This window comes from Typopeltis vanoorti, chromosome 21 (genome assembly GCF_054136105.1).
Source record: "Typopeltis vanoorti isolate ZY-2024b chromosome 21, IOZ_Tvanoo_1.0, whole genome shotgun sequence".
Taxonomy (NCBI): Eukaryota; Metazoa; Arthropoda; class Arachnida; order Uropygi; family Thelyphonidae; genus Typopeltis; species Typopeltis vanoorti.
Window position 1 is genome coordinate 22,016,669 of NC_143569.1, and position 15,950 is coordinate 22,032,618.

Sequence of the window (15,950 nt, forward strand, 5' to 3'; positions counted from 1 at the left end):
GTGTATATATACAGGGTCATCAAAATTAAAGTATCCCTGTTTAAGGCCTTGTGAAGTACCATCCAATGATCCAAATGCTGCGAAACTTTGTAGGACTACGTTGTGCTTCATGCAGAAACAATATCGGAGAGAAATAAATGCAGTTCTAAATTTACCATCAGGGGCGTTGTAAACACCAAATGCATGGGATTTGCATACCATGCAACTCGGTAGGCGCCACGAGGGTTTAAAAAGATGGACATAGGATTTTTCCCTTCAATCTGGTTGTAATACCGGCCAAGGTAACATACCTTGGCCCAACGTGCTCTGCTCGTGAAGCTGCACTATCTAAACAATTGCAATGTTGTTGCTGCACTCCGCGAATTTCGTCTCCTGAACAAATGCCGAAGAGGTCCAAAATATCCAAGTTCTCTTCGACGAACGATTAGTCGTTTTGAAGAGACGGGATCGTTAGGATTTAGACCTGGCAGAGGTCGAAAACCAATCAATTCACAAGTGAATCAAGTTGCTAATGCCGTTGGTTCCTGAAGTGCACATCCTATATCAAGACACATGGATGTGCCTTACACAACTCTGGAAACGTCTACCGAATATTCTGTAGACGTGGTGGCCGTGGATGATTTTATGGAGCGATAAGGCTCATTTTAACGTAAACGGAGCTTTGAATACTACTCACAATTTCCGGGTAAGGGCTACGCAAAACGCGCATGCAATTCAAGAAATTCCTTTGCATTCACCCAAAGGTACTGTCTGGTGCTGGTTAACATCTTCGTTTATCATTTGACCGTTCTTCTTTGAGGAGACATTCGCCGGTCAGGTCTTGTGAGAGTCATTTTCAGGCAGGATGGAGACCCTCCACACACATATCGATCGATTCGTACAGGAGGTTCGGCGAGAACATTTCACGGAAGCCATAGTGATCGATTGATCACTATGGCTTCACTTGATCTGACCGCCTGTTTTTCTGTGGATTTTCAAAAACAAGCTTTATCGGGTTCATCCTGATAACTTGTTAGCGCTGAAAGATAACTTAACGCAGCTTGTGAGCTATATCAGTCCCGACTAGCTGTGTTCTGCCGTTGAACATACTGTGCAAAGGATGCAGTTTGTGACATACGGAAGAGCAGCACAATGAACAGTACAGCCGTACATGCATAATGGATGTGAATCAAAGTGAATTGTTAATGCTTCTATTGCTTTTCTCCTTATACACACAGAGAAAAATTACTACATCTACATTCGGTACATCATGCACGCGCACGCACGCACACACACACACACACACACACACACACACACACACACACACACACACACACACACACACACACACACACACACACACACACACACACACACACGTGCGTGTGTGTGTGTATGTGTGCGTGCGCTCGCGTATGCGTGTGGTGTATGTGTTTTTTCATGAACCGCCCTTGCATTTATAAAACAATATTTATGAATGCAGTTTTGCTTGCCAAATATCAAGGTGTTTAAACTAATAAGTAAAACGCGAAAATAAAGAAAGAGAGTTACGAAAAATGTAAATAAATTTATTTACAATACATATAGAAAGAAATAATCAGAACTTCCTTTAGGCATGTTTAATTAGAGAGGTTTCTCTTCGAGTAACAAAAAAAAAGGGAATTGTGTAAATGGTTAAAATATAAAGCTGAAAGTACCTATGTTATATTATAATCGCCATTCCTTTGGAAAAGATTCTGTTTTGTATCGAATATAAACTTTAATCCATTTAACTGATTCAAGGATCAACAGAGAACTAAATTCAGAAGAATTTGGTTTTCTGTTGATTCCAGTATATAACGAATATAATATTTTTGATTTTCAAGAAAAATAGGTCTTTTTTTTCTAATTCAACGCTAATTTCGAACTGCTGTTATCAGCTAACGAGTTTAAGGAAAGTCAAATAAAATTCCTGATTCCATCAACTTCTTGACACACAAGTGGATGAACACCTGAGTTAGATCAATGTCGTGTATGGACATTGATATACGGACTATATATATATATATATATATATTCTTCTTCTGGTTCCCATCTGCCATACGGCCGCGGGAGGGTAGCTAAATGCTACCATTCTTGGTAGAGATGATTATGAGCAAGGTGGTTTCCCGTTGCCTTCCTTGCCGTAAGTATTTATGACTTTAACCTGTGTGTTCACGGGGCCGGTTTGCCTGCTTGCGGGATGAAAAACCCCAGATAAACTGGCGGAAAAAACCCTGCTGCCGACGCCCAAGACCGGCTAACTTGGCTATGGCTGAGGAAGATCCTTAAGCTCCTCACGTCGTCGACGAGAATCGAACCTAGCACACTCCTTCCCCAGGCATATGGTTGCGAAGCGCAAAGCCACTAGGCTAACCGCGCGGACTATATATATATACTTGTTCTGGACAAGTTCTTTCAAACAAGTTCTTTCATATACCAACAGCTTTAAAAGTTCAGTGTGTTTTATGACATGCTAATTTTGATCTTCTCCTGTATACGGACAAATATGAGTATCATATCTGTCCTTATTTGTCGAGCTCTATATATACAGGTTGGTTCAAAATTCCACGTACAAACTTTGAGGGGAGGTAGAGAACATCACAATCAACCATATTCACATAGGAAAGCATGACTGGAAACGCTACCGGAAGGTACTAACAGGGACACAAAGATACAGAAATAACACAAGGCAGTAAGTAGTGTAAAAAACTATATTAGACGTAACTGAACAGTTCAATAGTAGTTGGATACATAATATGGTAAACGAGATGCATGTCTGCCATCTCAGCGTTCGTAAAACGACGCATGTTCTTCGTGCGACGTCGAAAGCTTGAATGAGGAAGCCCCAATTGCTCACCTGGAGTGCTGGCGAACAGCGCCACCCTATCACTTTCGGGTGGCGTTTCCGGTCATGCTTTCCTTTGTGAATATAGTTGATTTTGATGTTCTCTACCTCCCCTCAAAGTTTGTACGTGGAATTTTGAACCACCCTGTCTATATATATATATATATATATATATATATATATATATATATACACACACACACACACAAAAACACTATGTTAACAAAAGTATTTGGACATCTTACGCGCAATGCATATTTCGGAACGTGCTGCATGTTTTGCACTGTACTTGATGTCAAGATGCCATGTTCAGCTAAACTAACAGACTTCCAACGTGTGATCGTAGATTGGGTGTCACATCAGTGGTTTTTCCGTCCGTGACATTGCTACCCGTGTCAGTATACTGAAATCCACCATTGCTCATGTCATTCGTTGATGGAAATTTGATGATGCTACCACAGCACAAAACGTTCTAGGAGGCCACCGACACTCTCTGATCGAGATCGATGAACTCTGTCTTGGAATGTTCAAGCATCCCGCATATCGTCAGCGGCTTTCCTCGCATGGTTAAGGAAAATGCTGCAGGGACATCTGTCATCACTAGAACTGTCCCCAGAGATTAGCATGCCTTATGTTACCATGGCAGAGCTGCTGCGAACATCACTCCCCTCAACGCCAATTGTGCCACGACTGGTGTCTATCACACCTTTCTTAGACGCAGAGAATCGGAAAAAGGTTCTATGGAGCGACGAATCACGCTTTCAAATGTATCACTATGATGGTCGTGTTTGGATCTGGAGATTACCCGAGAAATGTTTCTGTCAGAACTCCATCATTCCACTGTCAAGTTTGGCGAAGACTTGGTAATGGTATGGGGGGTGTTTCAGTTTGGATTGAGCTTGGTCCATTGGTGGACGTGCCCAAAACCCTGACGTCTGATGGTTACCTGGACATCCTGGAAATTACTTTATGTTGTCTAGGATTCTTCATGTTGTTTATGAAGAATAGTTGAGTAGTATTTGTAATGAAAAGAATATGAAAAGGGTGGGTTTAGGGAGTGGTATGATAGTTATTGTGAGAATAATGGCTAGGGTTTGAATAATACGATGATCATTGTTCATGATATGGAACTCAGAAGAAGATCAGCTGCGCGTTGATCTTCTAAACAACAAACTGTTACAAGCAATCATTATGCTTTCAAAAAATAAATAACTCGGAAACAGAAGTTTTGGATATCATCTCATACAACCTAGATTTATCTTCCACAACAGGTCGCCTCAGACGTGTAGTTACGAAGTTGGTCACCATGCTGACTGTCATTCTATGATTGTATTTGTCTCCTCGCAGGCCAAATTACAATCCTACTCACTACGAAATAAGTGTTTCCCAATGTAGGAAGGGATCACTGAGCAAAATGAGAGATACTGAGTGATTGAATATTATTCATCATTATAACTGCAGTAGAACAACGGCGAGTGAATTACACACCACCTAATTATTACACTTTTGTTTAAAGATTATTCTAAATCATTACTTCGAGAGGGAGATTACTGGACACAATAACACTAAATTGATAAGTTCTTCTTGGGCACTTACACAGCATTAAGAATATCTACTGGTCTATTGTTTATTATACAGCTCTCGAATTAAAGGTGTCTGAGATGGAGTGTTTGTTTAGTTTTTCTAAGAGGAAATTATTTTTCAACCCATGATAAATGTAACTGCAAAATCTATGAGAGGTCCTTTCTATGTTTAGTAATATCTTTTAATATTTAAAATTTAATTTTAATATAATTTTATACATCTATTACATGGCAAATATTAGATCATAGATCATATCAGCTTCTTGGGATCGGAAATAAAATCAAAGATATCGAAACATTTAAAATTAGAGATAATTAGAAATAACCCTACCCTTCACAAATATGCGTTAGTTAGATTGGTAAGAGGGATTGCCCTATGCCTTTTTTCTCCTTTATAACATTAATTATAAAGTAACATTAATATATCTCTCTGAAACTATAATGAGAAAACGTATTGCTTATCGAAATATTATGTAGGCTAGGTAATGATGATGGTGATGTTAAATTGCATCGCTTCGTATTTTTCGCTCATGCACTGACTATGATCATTGGCTATATAGCTACAGTATAGCTAAACTCTTCAGCAGTGTCTTAAAAGTATAATAATAGCTATTAATCCACGGAATTAGTAATATATACAAGTTAGTTATCATTAAAGAGTAAAAAAGATTCTTATGTTTCAAGTCGATCATGAATAATAGATGAAATAAAAAATTTTCTAGGAAAAAACATAATGTTGACAATCCCCAAATTAGTTTGGTGTTGGATACCTTTAGCTGCAGCATAAGAAAGAAACAAAATCTTATATACTTGGAATAATAAAATAATTGTGCCTCTGTACATGAATTAGATGAAAAGTATTCAGACCAGATATTGGTAGTATATTATTCATTTACTTCAGTAAATTGATTGATCTGCTCTCGTGATTGTAATCTTTAAGCTTAAAAAATAAAAATAAAATAAAAGAACGTTTATGTTCAGGCACCATCATTATTATCATCTATTAAAGTGCTTCTCTCTCTCTCTCTCTCTCTCTCTCTTAGGTCGTTTTTTTTCCTACTATCTGGGGAGGGAAAGACCAAAAATGTGAACGGGAAGTCAAATGAATAAGTGCACGTGCATGCAGAACCTGTCAATGCTCACTGCTAAACACCCGACCTTAAGGCGTCGGGAATCTTTATTTGGTTAAGCGTCATAACGCGGGAAAACAGTGGTAGCCGAAGATCATAAGGTATTTTGTAATTTTAAAAGAGATATATTCAGGTTGGTACAATAATATTCATAAAAAGCAATTACAGTCGGTTTTTGTCAGATTTTTCTCCTTTTTTTTTCCATAGAAAATATGAAATACAGCTGTGTGACAAAGAAGTAATAATGTGAAATCTTCTGAAGCAAATATTACTCTCGGCTACAGTGGCAGTTACATCAATAAATATTGTACAAGTAGGGTTGCGCTGGCATCTTGTGACGTTTCGATCAATCCGATTACTATGTTGGCGAATTCATTTTTACACGGTGTCAATGTGGCGAATGTTTTGTATTTTACCTGCCTTTGCGTTTTTATGATTGGAGGACGGAGAAAAGGTAATATTATTAAAAGTACAGATATATTTAATTTTATATATGCAAGGAATATATAAAATTAAATATTATATATGCAAGGAATCATTAAGAACAAATATTGATTTTTTTCGATTTATCAACATACAATGAGTCGTGCTTCAGCATGCTCGAAGCCATAGACTTCCGTCTCCTGAGCCGTGTTCGTTGTTGAGTTTCTTTCCTAGGCATGCGAAATCTCCTGTTGAAAACTTAGAATCATAACTTCGCTAAAGTAAGAGTAGATCGCGTATTATAGATAAAATTAATAACAGTATGCACGTTTTTCCGCTGGTTTATCTCAAAAAAATTAGCGGAACCTGATAATTAAGTGCAAATGCTTATTATATTAGTTTCTGAGTTTATTACTCAGATTCTGTTTGTTCTTTTCATACTTCATAAACTAGTTGCATTATCATTATTAACACAGTGGCATTAAAGCTTCTTTAAAGGCACTGCTATACTGAAAAACTGCAAACAAATCACGAATTTTTACGAATGACAATATTTCACAGAAACTTACTACAATTAAAAATTAAATTTCTGTGTTGTAATATGTAACAAATATGATATGATGACTTCAGAGTATACTAACTTTAACGTAGGGCGAGACGTAGGAAATACGTATTTTATCTTCAGGAAATATCAAACTTACACCTGTCAAATTCTTGCTGTACACTCTTCTATAAAATTATTCTCTAAAAACGCTGTTAACCCTCTGACGTTTGTGAACAGTGCAAGCTGGGTATAGACAATCAACTAGCTCGCACTGTTGTTTTCTGCCCTCAGGAATATCGGAGGATGGAAAACAACAAATATGTTATTTGCAACTAGCATGAGTTGCAGTAAAGAGTTTGTGTAGTTTGAAATAGGTTAGAACCGAATGACGCATCTGTACAGCAAGTTATGTGAACCTTCTGAAGTAAACAATAACTGGTGTTGTGAGAAAACAGAGGTGGATTCAAGATAAGGATTGAGTCCTGAAAATAGGGGAGGACAAATTATAGTTAATGACATGCATAAAAAATATGATCGATACGCCAGTTGTTAACAACAGTAATTACTGGTAAGTGTTTCCATTATTGTTATAAACTTCGAGCTTGTTTTTCATGGTAGAAACTGCAGATTACAGGTTCGCTTTATGCGTAAGCACTAACCATTCTTTGAAATGGTGCTTTTCTATCGTTCCTTAACTCCAGAATAAGGAAGTAGGTCACATGCAGCGATGAATTCTGTCACCTCGTAATGTTTTCTCCTGATAGTGGAGTTCGAGTTTCAGAATGCTGAACTCCCATCATGCTCAAGCATTTCAGTTTGTACGAATTATTAGAATTAAGAAATTAATTTTGGTTTTGAGCGAGACTGTTAGTCATAGCACCAAAAAAAACCTGAATACAAAAGTTTATATTGGCATTTAAGATAAGGCTGTTGTTTCACTTCTGTCGATTCTCTGCAGTTGAATCGATGTCCGTCCGAAGCACGCTAATTAACAAGCCTGCTTTAATATGGCTCATCCTTCCTGAATATAGATCTAAATCCCATCGAACACTTTCGAGCTTACGTAACGACAGATAACGACGCTGGTCTAATACACTACTTTAAGTGATGTAATATCACAGTTCCATACGAGGATAAAGGGCGCCAGTTAGATAGTGACCATGCATATGCAGTATCTTCATAACAGGTACAGCAGAAACAGAACATCTAAAGGAATTGTATATTTGAAAGCCTAAGCATTCCTTGTTGTGTTCAAAACAGGAAAAATTCTATATCTACTCTTCATAAAAAGGAATAGATCATGTAGTAAAAACAATGAGTAAGTTTCATTGATAAAGAAGAGATACATATCTCGAAACATGATTAAAAATAAATAAATAAGCTATATAATATGTGGCTCAAGGACGAAGTCTTCCCCGTATATGCAATTTCTCCTCGATTCCTTATAATTGGCGAATCTTTCGTTAAAAATATATATCTTTTCGTTACAAATTTCGAAAACATATAAGCTTATGAGGCTAGCATAATATGTCTTTGAATTCATTGTGATCTAATGAACGAGTTGTTGTTTTGTTTGACCAAAGCTTGACTTTCCGGGAAGTGAAATCATTTCACCGCAGTTTGAGACCAGTTAACTCTCATTCGACGCTTGTCATGATTCAATAAACTTGCAAAATGTTTTCAAAAAACTTATTTCCTGTACCTAGGGTAAACCCTAGGTACAGGAAACAAGCTTAAAAACGCCTTTAAATTATACATTTTCGATATTGAAAATAAACTAATATTTAAAAATATCATATATACTTCTGTTTGAAATAATATCGACTTGTTAACATTATTTATTTGTTCGTCGAATTCTGAACAGGATTGTCAAATTCAGTTAATTAGTAAATACTTCCGAAAACCGCAGCATTTATTCTTAGATAATTATAGTTTTCGAACTTTAAATAGCTATTATGCATCATATTTAAGTAGTTGTGTTGGATTTCAAATACAGTAGTAATATTTTAGTTCTTTACTAATATCAGTTTCCACGAGAATTTATTAAAACTTAATTAATTAATTAAACATTTCCCCTGTTTTTTCTGTTTTAAAAAATTAGGCTTCTTGTATTCAGAAATATATCAGTCGCTTTTAATAATAAATTCTTTTTTTTTTAGTAAAGTGAAGCATTGTAACTTTGACAGTATATTTGACTAAATAAAATATGGCTGGGCGAACAGAAACGCATAGATATATAAATAATATAGTTTATGATTATTACACGCGAATACAGTTTAAAGGAGTGCTTAGTATCCTACCTCTTACCTATTTCTTAATAGCTTTATGTTGAATTAGCTGCTCGACGTTCCACATTCAAGAAGTAATGAACAGATACTTCCTCTTCTTCTTCTTCTTCCTATCATAATTATATTCTACAAATCGTTTATATTAGTCCGTTCTAGTTTCAATATGAATGCTCAAAAAATAATGTTTTGCTCCCGAATTAGCTGAAGATGATATTTTGTGAATTCCTACATACTGCTGGCGTTCTGCTAGCCCTAATAGTCGACAAAGACGCTCTGCAGAAATAACCTTGAGCTGCTGTAAATGGTTAATATGTGTGACCACGTGTCAAGCTTCTTCATGATTTGCTTCAACTATCTGCTAAGCCGCACAAAACAAAAATGTAAGATTCTACTTTAAATCCTAGTTTGAGCCAACTACACAAAAACCACTATTACATCACTCACCAACTGAGAAGCCAGGCTCTCTTCATGCGTGACCAGAAAGTACCATTCTCCTTCATCATCTAAAGGTGCCGTTGCCAACTCGATAACGACCTGCGAAATGGCAAGATTAAGTAACTTGCTACAAATAGCTTTCTTTAGATGAGCTTTCAGACATTTATCATAAGAATTCAGAAACTAAACAGTGAAGAAATTTCGAAATACTTAAAATTCAAGTGTACTTCTAATGTTTAAAAAAAGTTACATAGATAATGCTTGTACATTTTATAATAGTCTTTTTAAAAAAAGAACATTACCTAGTAATTTCTCTTTTTACAATTCCACTAAAACTACGACTACATTAAAAATAGAAGTAAAGTAGCTCCATCTCTTGAGCATTGCGGATATTAAATAAGATATGCGTTCAGACGAGTTTTGTCTGCTCCATATTACGTCAGTATGAAATTTAGTGAATAAATTCGTTTATCAGAGATATTAATATCGAACGATTTAGTGTAAATGTGAAGTGCTACAACTTAAAAGCTGTATTGTGAGTCTTTAAATGCATGAAAGTGGTTCTTTGATTAACAGGTTCGTAGAAAGTTATATAAATATCATAAAACTAAGAGAAGATAGATACATATTGTTGTCAGTCCTTACGCAGATAGTTACTAGAATAAACAGTTTGTTTCACTTCGAATGAACTGGGCGATCTTTCATTAATTGGCATTTATTAGTAGTTATTACCATATTATGCTATTATTGACATCAATAATTTGATATTTGAGGAAAAAATATTCGATCTATTTATTAGATTTGAATTTATATACCAAAGAAATTAATGTCTGAGAAATACATTTAATTCAATTCACTGTGATCTGCCCTGAATCGAAGAATTTTAAGAGGTACTGACACGCATATAAAAACAACATTCAGCACCAGTCCTGTTAATGATTTTTATAAAATTAATATTTGTTGATCAGATAAAGAATGTTAGAAACTAAAGTGAAAACTTAAATAAAATGATAGTAAACATACTAATGAAAATATATGAAACCTGATTAAAGAGATTAGGAAATTATTCATAGGTTATTCATTATTGATTATGGAAACAAACGAAACTAAACAATGAAGAAATACTCAGTGCATATTGTCAAAGAAAATTTCAAAATACTAAAGAAACGTTAAAATTTTTTAAATTTAGATATACTCAGAATAATACAAGCTGCAATAAAATTTCAATTTCTCAAAAATCCACTACAGTTTTCTTCTATTACTTACTCTTACATTTTCTAATTGGTTATAGATCATAATATAATGTTGCTAATGGTTTCGTGTAAAGAATGATTACCTTACTGTGCTCAGATATATTGAAAGCAAGCACATCCTGAATAACTTCACTTTGCTAGAAATAAATCGAAAGCATTCGATAGAAAGCATTACACATCACTGCGTGAAGTAGTAGTTTCTAGTTTCACACAGTGAGTGAGTGGCGCTGCGATAGATCACAGAGCGCTGCGCGCAAGTAGTTCAAAAATGCCAGCTGTTGCAGATGAGTGTACTAAACAGAGAGTGGCGATTAAATTCCTTACTGCAGGAGTTGTGAATCCGTTTGAAAATTGTGCCCATCGAAGCTGCAAGTGGCATGCCCACAGCAGTGATGATGGGCATGAGTCATATTAATGAGCTGATCACTGAGGATTATCTCATCACTGGGCGACCTGTGCAACGCGGGAGGTATCAGAAAACAAACGGTTATCAATCTTGGCTATAAAAGAGTTTGCGCACAGTATGTTCAGAAAATGCTGTTCGACGAACAAAAATGCCCGGAAGTTCATCATTACGGAACTTCATCTGCACTATGAGAATTGGGGGTGAGGCTTTTCTGTCAAGCATAGTCATACGTGATGAAACATGGGTTCACCATTAAGACTCTGAAATGATGTGCCATCATCTAAATGTACTGCGCAAGAAAAGATTCAAAGGACACCTTGTGTAGGTAAAGATCGTGGCAACCGTATTTTGGGACAAAGGTGGGGTGTTGCTAGTGGAGGAAAGCTCCACGATCTATTCAGAATGGTACGTGGAAAGGTTGAAGAAATTGGGGAAAAAACTCATCAGTAAAGTTCTGTCCACTAGAAATATGAATGTGACCTTCCTTCATGCTAATTCTCGATCTCACACCAGTCTGCACACAAGGAATGCAACGTTTGCATCTCTTGTGTGCAATTTGGCTAGACTAAGCGTCCTCATCCCCATCCGGTAGCCCAGATCTCGCGCAGTTATGACATCAGGTTGGTAGTCTGAAGGACGCACTCCAAGTTTTCCATTTTGTCAACAACGAGCAGTTAAAGCAAGCTGTTCTGAAGAGCTCTGACGTCGGAGTAAAGACTAACGGACTCAGAATGCAGCATCTTAGTTAATGAGGTCAAAAGAAAATAATAGAGATTGATGCTGCAAAAAAAAAAAACGACAGAATACTAGTGAAATATGGAGGATTTTTCCATATGCAAGCCATTGTTAAATAAATTCTATTTTTTGAGGGTGAAAAACAGGAGGGATTACTTTCGTATTGCTACACCTCTTTTTGTATGAGATTAAGGGATTTATCGCTCTTTGTGAGAAAGATGACAAGCATTGTTGAGTTGTTTTATGTGAAGTGTTTTATAAAAACTTTTTGACGATTTTTATTTCTTTGCCCATGCAGCATTTTGCAACAATCTACGTGTAAATTTAGAAAAATCAGTAACCTCTAAGACAACGTACATAAAAAATAGCTTTAGTTGGAGTTATCTAAATTACAAGTTAAGCAACTAAGGCTATGAGATTATGTATGTTAGTTACTTGTATGCTTGCGTTTAACTGTTTTGCTTGATGAATGAAAACCCGAGTTTTCGGGAAGAAAAATTCTCATGGTTGAAAAGAAGACTAACTGAATTGACATTCATATTGAACATGTAAGTCATAACTTTCTTTTCTTCCCTATAGAGAAAAGAAAAGAAAGTTAGTTTAGTTAATTTGGTGAATTTGGGAGTTGTGCTGTGCCTGGAGCGGAAGGTAATCAGTTGCCATATTACATATTTTATCATACTTAGAAAAAATAATAGAATTATCACAATTAGTAGGAACCTAAATCGGATTAAAGATAGAGATATAAGATACTGACTTTGTAAAATACACAAAACAGGATATTTCACTTACATTATTTAACATTATTTGTATTTGTTAAATGCAGAATTTGTGTAACTAAATTCTTTCGTTTTTAGTATTTTATAAACTGAGTGGTATGGTATGGCATACCATACCGTACCGTACCATACGATTATGCCACAAACAATGTTTTCTTGCTCAGCCATTCCATGCCATTGGACATTTAATCTAGAATCTGCACGATTCGATCTTCTTTGATTAAAACGTATCTTGACTATTATTATCAGATTAATTTATTTCTATTGCTTTTAGATAACTTCCCTATAAATCATTCTTCAACTTTTTTATTATTGAATAGTGATTTCCTACTCCAGTTACCCCAACAGTATTGTTTGTTGCATTTTTTATTTTCGTAATGTTCCACGTCCGAATGGTTTCCGATTTTCAATTCTAACCAAGGTGTTGGAGAGATGTTGCTATCTGCTGTTTTATACACAAATTACTTATTTAGTAACCAAAATACCACTTCACATCATCACTCTGATAAGACATGAAATATTTTATTCATCAGTAATTTCCCTGCCCTGATATGTATGTGTTCACTACTCAGACCATAACCTGTACTTCACGAAGTTCTATCTAATAAGGTGGAGAATTTTTTCTCACAGTACCCAGGATTTTCACCCCACAAAACAGACTTACCGACCAGAAGTACACACTCATTTAAAACCTTAATAGCGTCTGACATAATTCAAAACTAAAATAAAACATTGCCATTCTGAGTTCCTTGTCATTGGATACAATAATAGTCAGAAATGGATGGCCTGCGTAATTTTGTTCACCTTTCTCTAGTTTGCAAACTGTTAATGAAAACAGTTAATCGAGTTCATAATACTCGTATATCGAGTATTCTAAACTTTTTCAAGGTGTATTGTATCTCATTTTATTGTGTTTTCATTATGTTGATCCAAAGATTGCTGCAGTCGAAATTATTGCTATATAAGGGATACAAAATATATCCTATTGTATGAATGGTGATTTGTAATAAATAATTATTTCAATTTTGCATACCAATTAAGCAGTTGTTATAGCTATTAAAATTACTTATCACACACATTTTTAAGAACTAAATGATATTTTTTTACGATGAATGTTCAAAATCGTATAAATTGAGACCTTCTACTCTACGAATTCGAACTTCGGCCTGCTAAAATCGAAAGAGTCCAAAATATCTGAGCACAAAAAGGGTGTTGAGCAGAAGAATAATGCATTTGGTTATTTCAAAAACTGAAGGATGTCGAAGTCACGCTCATTCGAGATACTACGTCAAGGCGATTTAGCTGTATATACCTAGATTATCTACTGAACTTAATACCCCATCTTGGTACACCATCTTCACCAGCTTGGCAAGTCAACAAAAGTTATCAGAATGATCTAAAATGTAGGTGAGAACAAATCAGCATCACACCTAACTCTGCAGAGAGTCTCTTGCCAATCTTCTAGATGAACATTTCTTCATTGTAAAACGATGTCATGACTTGACGCTTACATGAAGCAGAACATCGGCTCCCACTAAATAGTTGATTAGAGAACAGGTTCACGTTTTGCGTCGAGTGGAATTTAGTAGTCCACTATGTTCTAGAAGGGAACGCTATAAATTTCAATCTCTATTTTCAACAGCTGAAGTGAGTTCATGTTGTTCTCCTCTAGCGCTAACTACTACAGAACAATCGAAGCGATGCTCTCCCAATATGACAATGTCCCTGCAAAACCATAAGTTCAGTAGCAAGAAAAACAAAATTAAGGTAAGAGAAGTTTTGGAGTGGATGTTAGGAGTTTTTCGCGTCCAAAAACGATATTATAGAGGAATCAAACAACTTTTGAGAGATTGACAAAGACCATAGTGCATAATGAGCTATAGATGGTAAAATAATGTTTTTTCTGATTGTTAATATAAAAATTTTAAATTCCGAAAACGTTTAGGTACCTGTTACCGGAATGGAAGTCCTTTAATCCTCATTCTGAATTTCTAACCTCAATTCAAATCTCAGTCCTGTAGTAAAATAGTTCGATAAAAATGTAGCATATCAATACCAAAGGAAAGCGTTTTCTTTCCTTTCTACTTATACATAAGTTGGTAATAACTGTCAGAAACTCTCCTCAGAGCACATGCAAATTTCCTATCTATATGGAAGCGGTTGTTGTTCGTATTCTTGCAGAGAGCATTATTAACTTCTGACGAAATCTCTCACAATCAGATGGTCCTCTAGCACTCTCAAAGAAAAAGCTGACCACTTGCATCATTACTATATCAGATGCACTTAGCGCCCACGACGTTTCAAGTATCCATCGAGTTTGTAGCCGTAAATCGAGGATAAGGTGGTTAGCCCTATACCTCTAAGTATTCCTTAGTCTGTAAATTGTGTGTATTCTACTGGCCGGTTTACCTGGTTTGGGCATGAAAAATCCGAGTTTCTGGAGAGGAAAATGGCAATTCCTCATTCGGAATTGCCAGTTTTTCCTGAAAGGACCCGAAGAGGTTCTTCGCGTCTTAGATGGAATTCAAATCCAGGTCTTCCCAACCAAAGGGCTTCGTCTGTACCATCTGAACTATGAGGACTTTTGATCCAGCAGTCGAATATATCGGTATAGGTCCTCCACTCTTGTTGAGTTTATAAATGATAATGAAGCTTATTTCTTTGATTGTATCATTTCATCACTTTTTTTTATCTTGTCACTCTTCTTCTGCCTTTATCAACTTATTATAGCTGCTAGTTCTGTGTTTATTCTATTCTGTTCTTTGTTTTTTTTGTTTGTTTATTTTATATTTCAAAAAAATTAACTTAATTTTTTTTCCTTATTTATACAATTTATGGTTATTTTAAATGCTGTGGAAAATGTGTTTGCATCCATAGCGGTAGGCTGTCGAAAGTTCTGAGTTCGATTCTTGTCGATGATTAGATGAAATTTTCTGACCGGTTCCCGAATTAGTCGATCTCTGACAATGGCAGACAGGTTTTTTCTCCCGGAAATTCGAGTTTTTCGTCCCTTAAGCTAAACAAAATCGACCATAGAACTCACAATATTTGGAACAATACTATATTCGATATTGTATCAGGTTTAGGGACCACGAAATAGGTCGCTTATCTGCCGTTCTCTCTTCACCGGATTCCGTTTAAAATTAATGTTAGTTTTCGACCAGCTATCTCTGATTTGCTAATGGAGGAGACGGATTGACTGACTTACTTGCTGATATATCATAAATAGTGCACAACATTATTCGTCTGGGTTTTCGCCAACAGCACATCAGAAAAAATCTTAAAGTAATATTACTAAAAGTTCCTTGGCACTGATGGTATCTCCTCGATTGTATTCAAACGATACATGCGCTCCAGAATGAACACCTGTGGTACATCGTTTCTACCTTCTTTTACAATCAACTGACATCGATCTCAGTATATGGAAGCTAGCCGATATTCAGCTCATTCCAAAAAAGGGAGAGTTTAAAATCTGCCATCGGATTATTAGCTCATTGCTTTTTTTTCTCATTTTTCCTCTCTCAAA

At 35.9% G+C, this 15,950-nt stretch overlaps 1 protein-coding gene across 2 annotated transcripts in view; it reads right to left on the reverse strand.

Moving 5' to 3' along the window:
• The window catches only part of LOC150094669 (regulating synaptic membrane exocytosis protein 2-like), a 358,944-nt gene that overhangs the window by 87,080 nt on the left and 255,914 nt on the right, over positions 1-15,950 (reverse strand). For both annotated transcript variants that reach the window (XM_090410907.1, XM_090410908.1), the window contains exon 11: positions 9,261-9,350. In XM_090410907.1, coding sequence (XP_090267033.1) covers positions 9,261-9,350 — 90 coding nt within the window. The remainder of the gene's footprint in view (positions 1-9,260; positions 9,351-15,950) is intronic.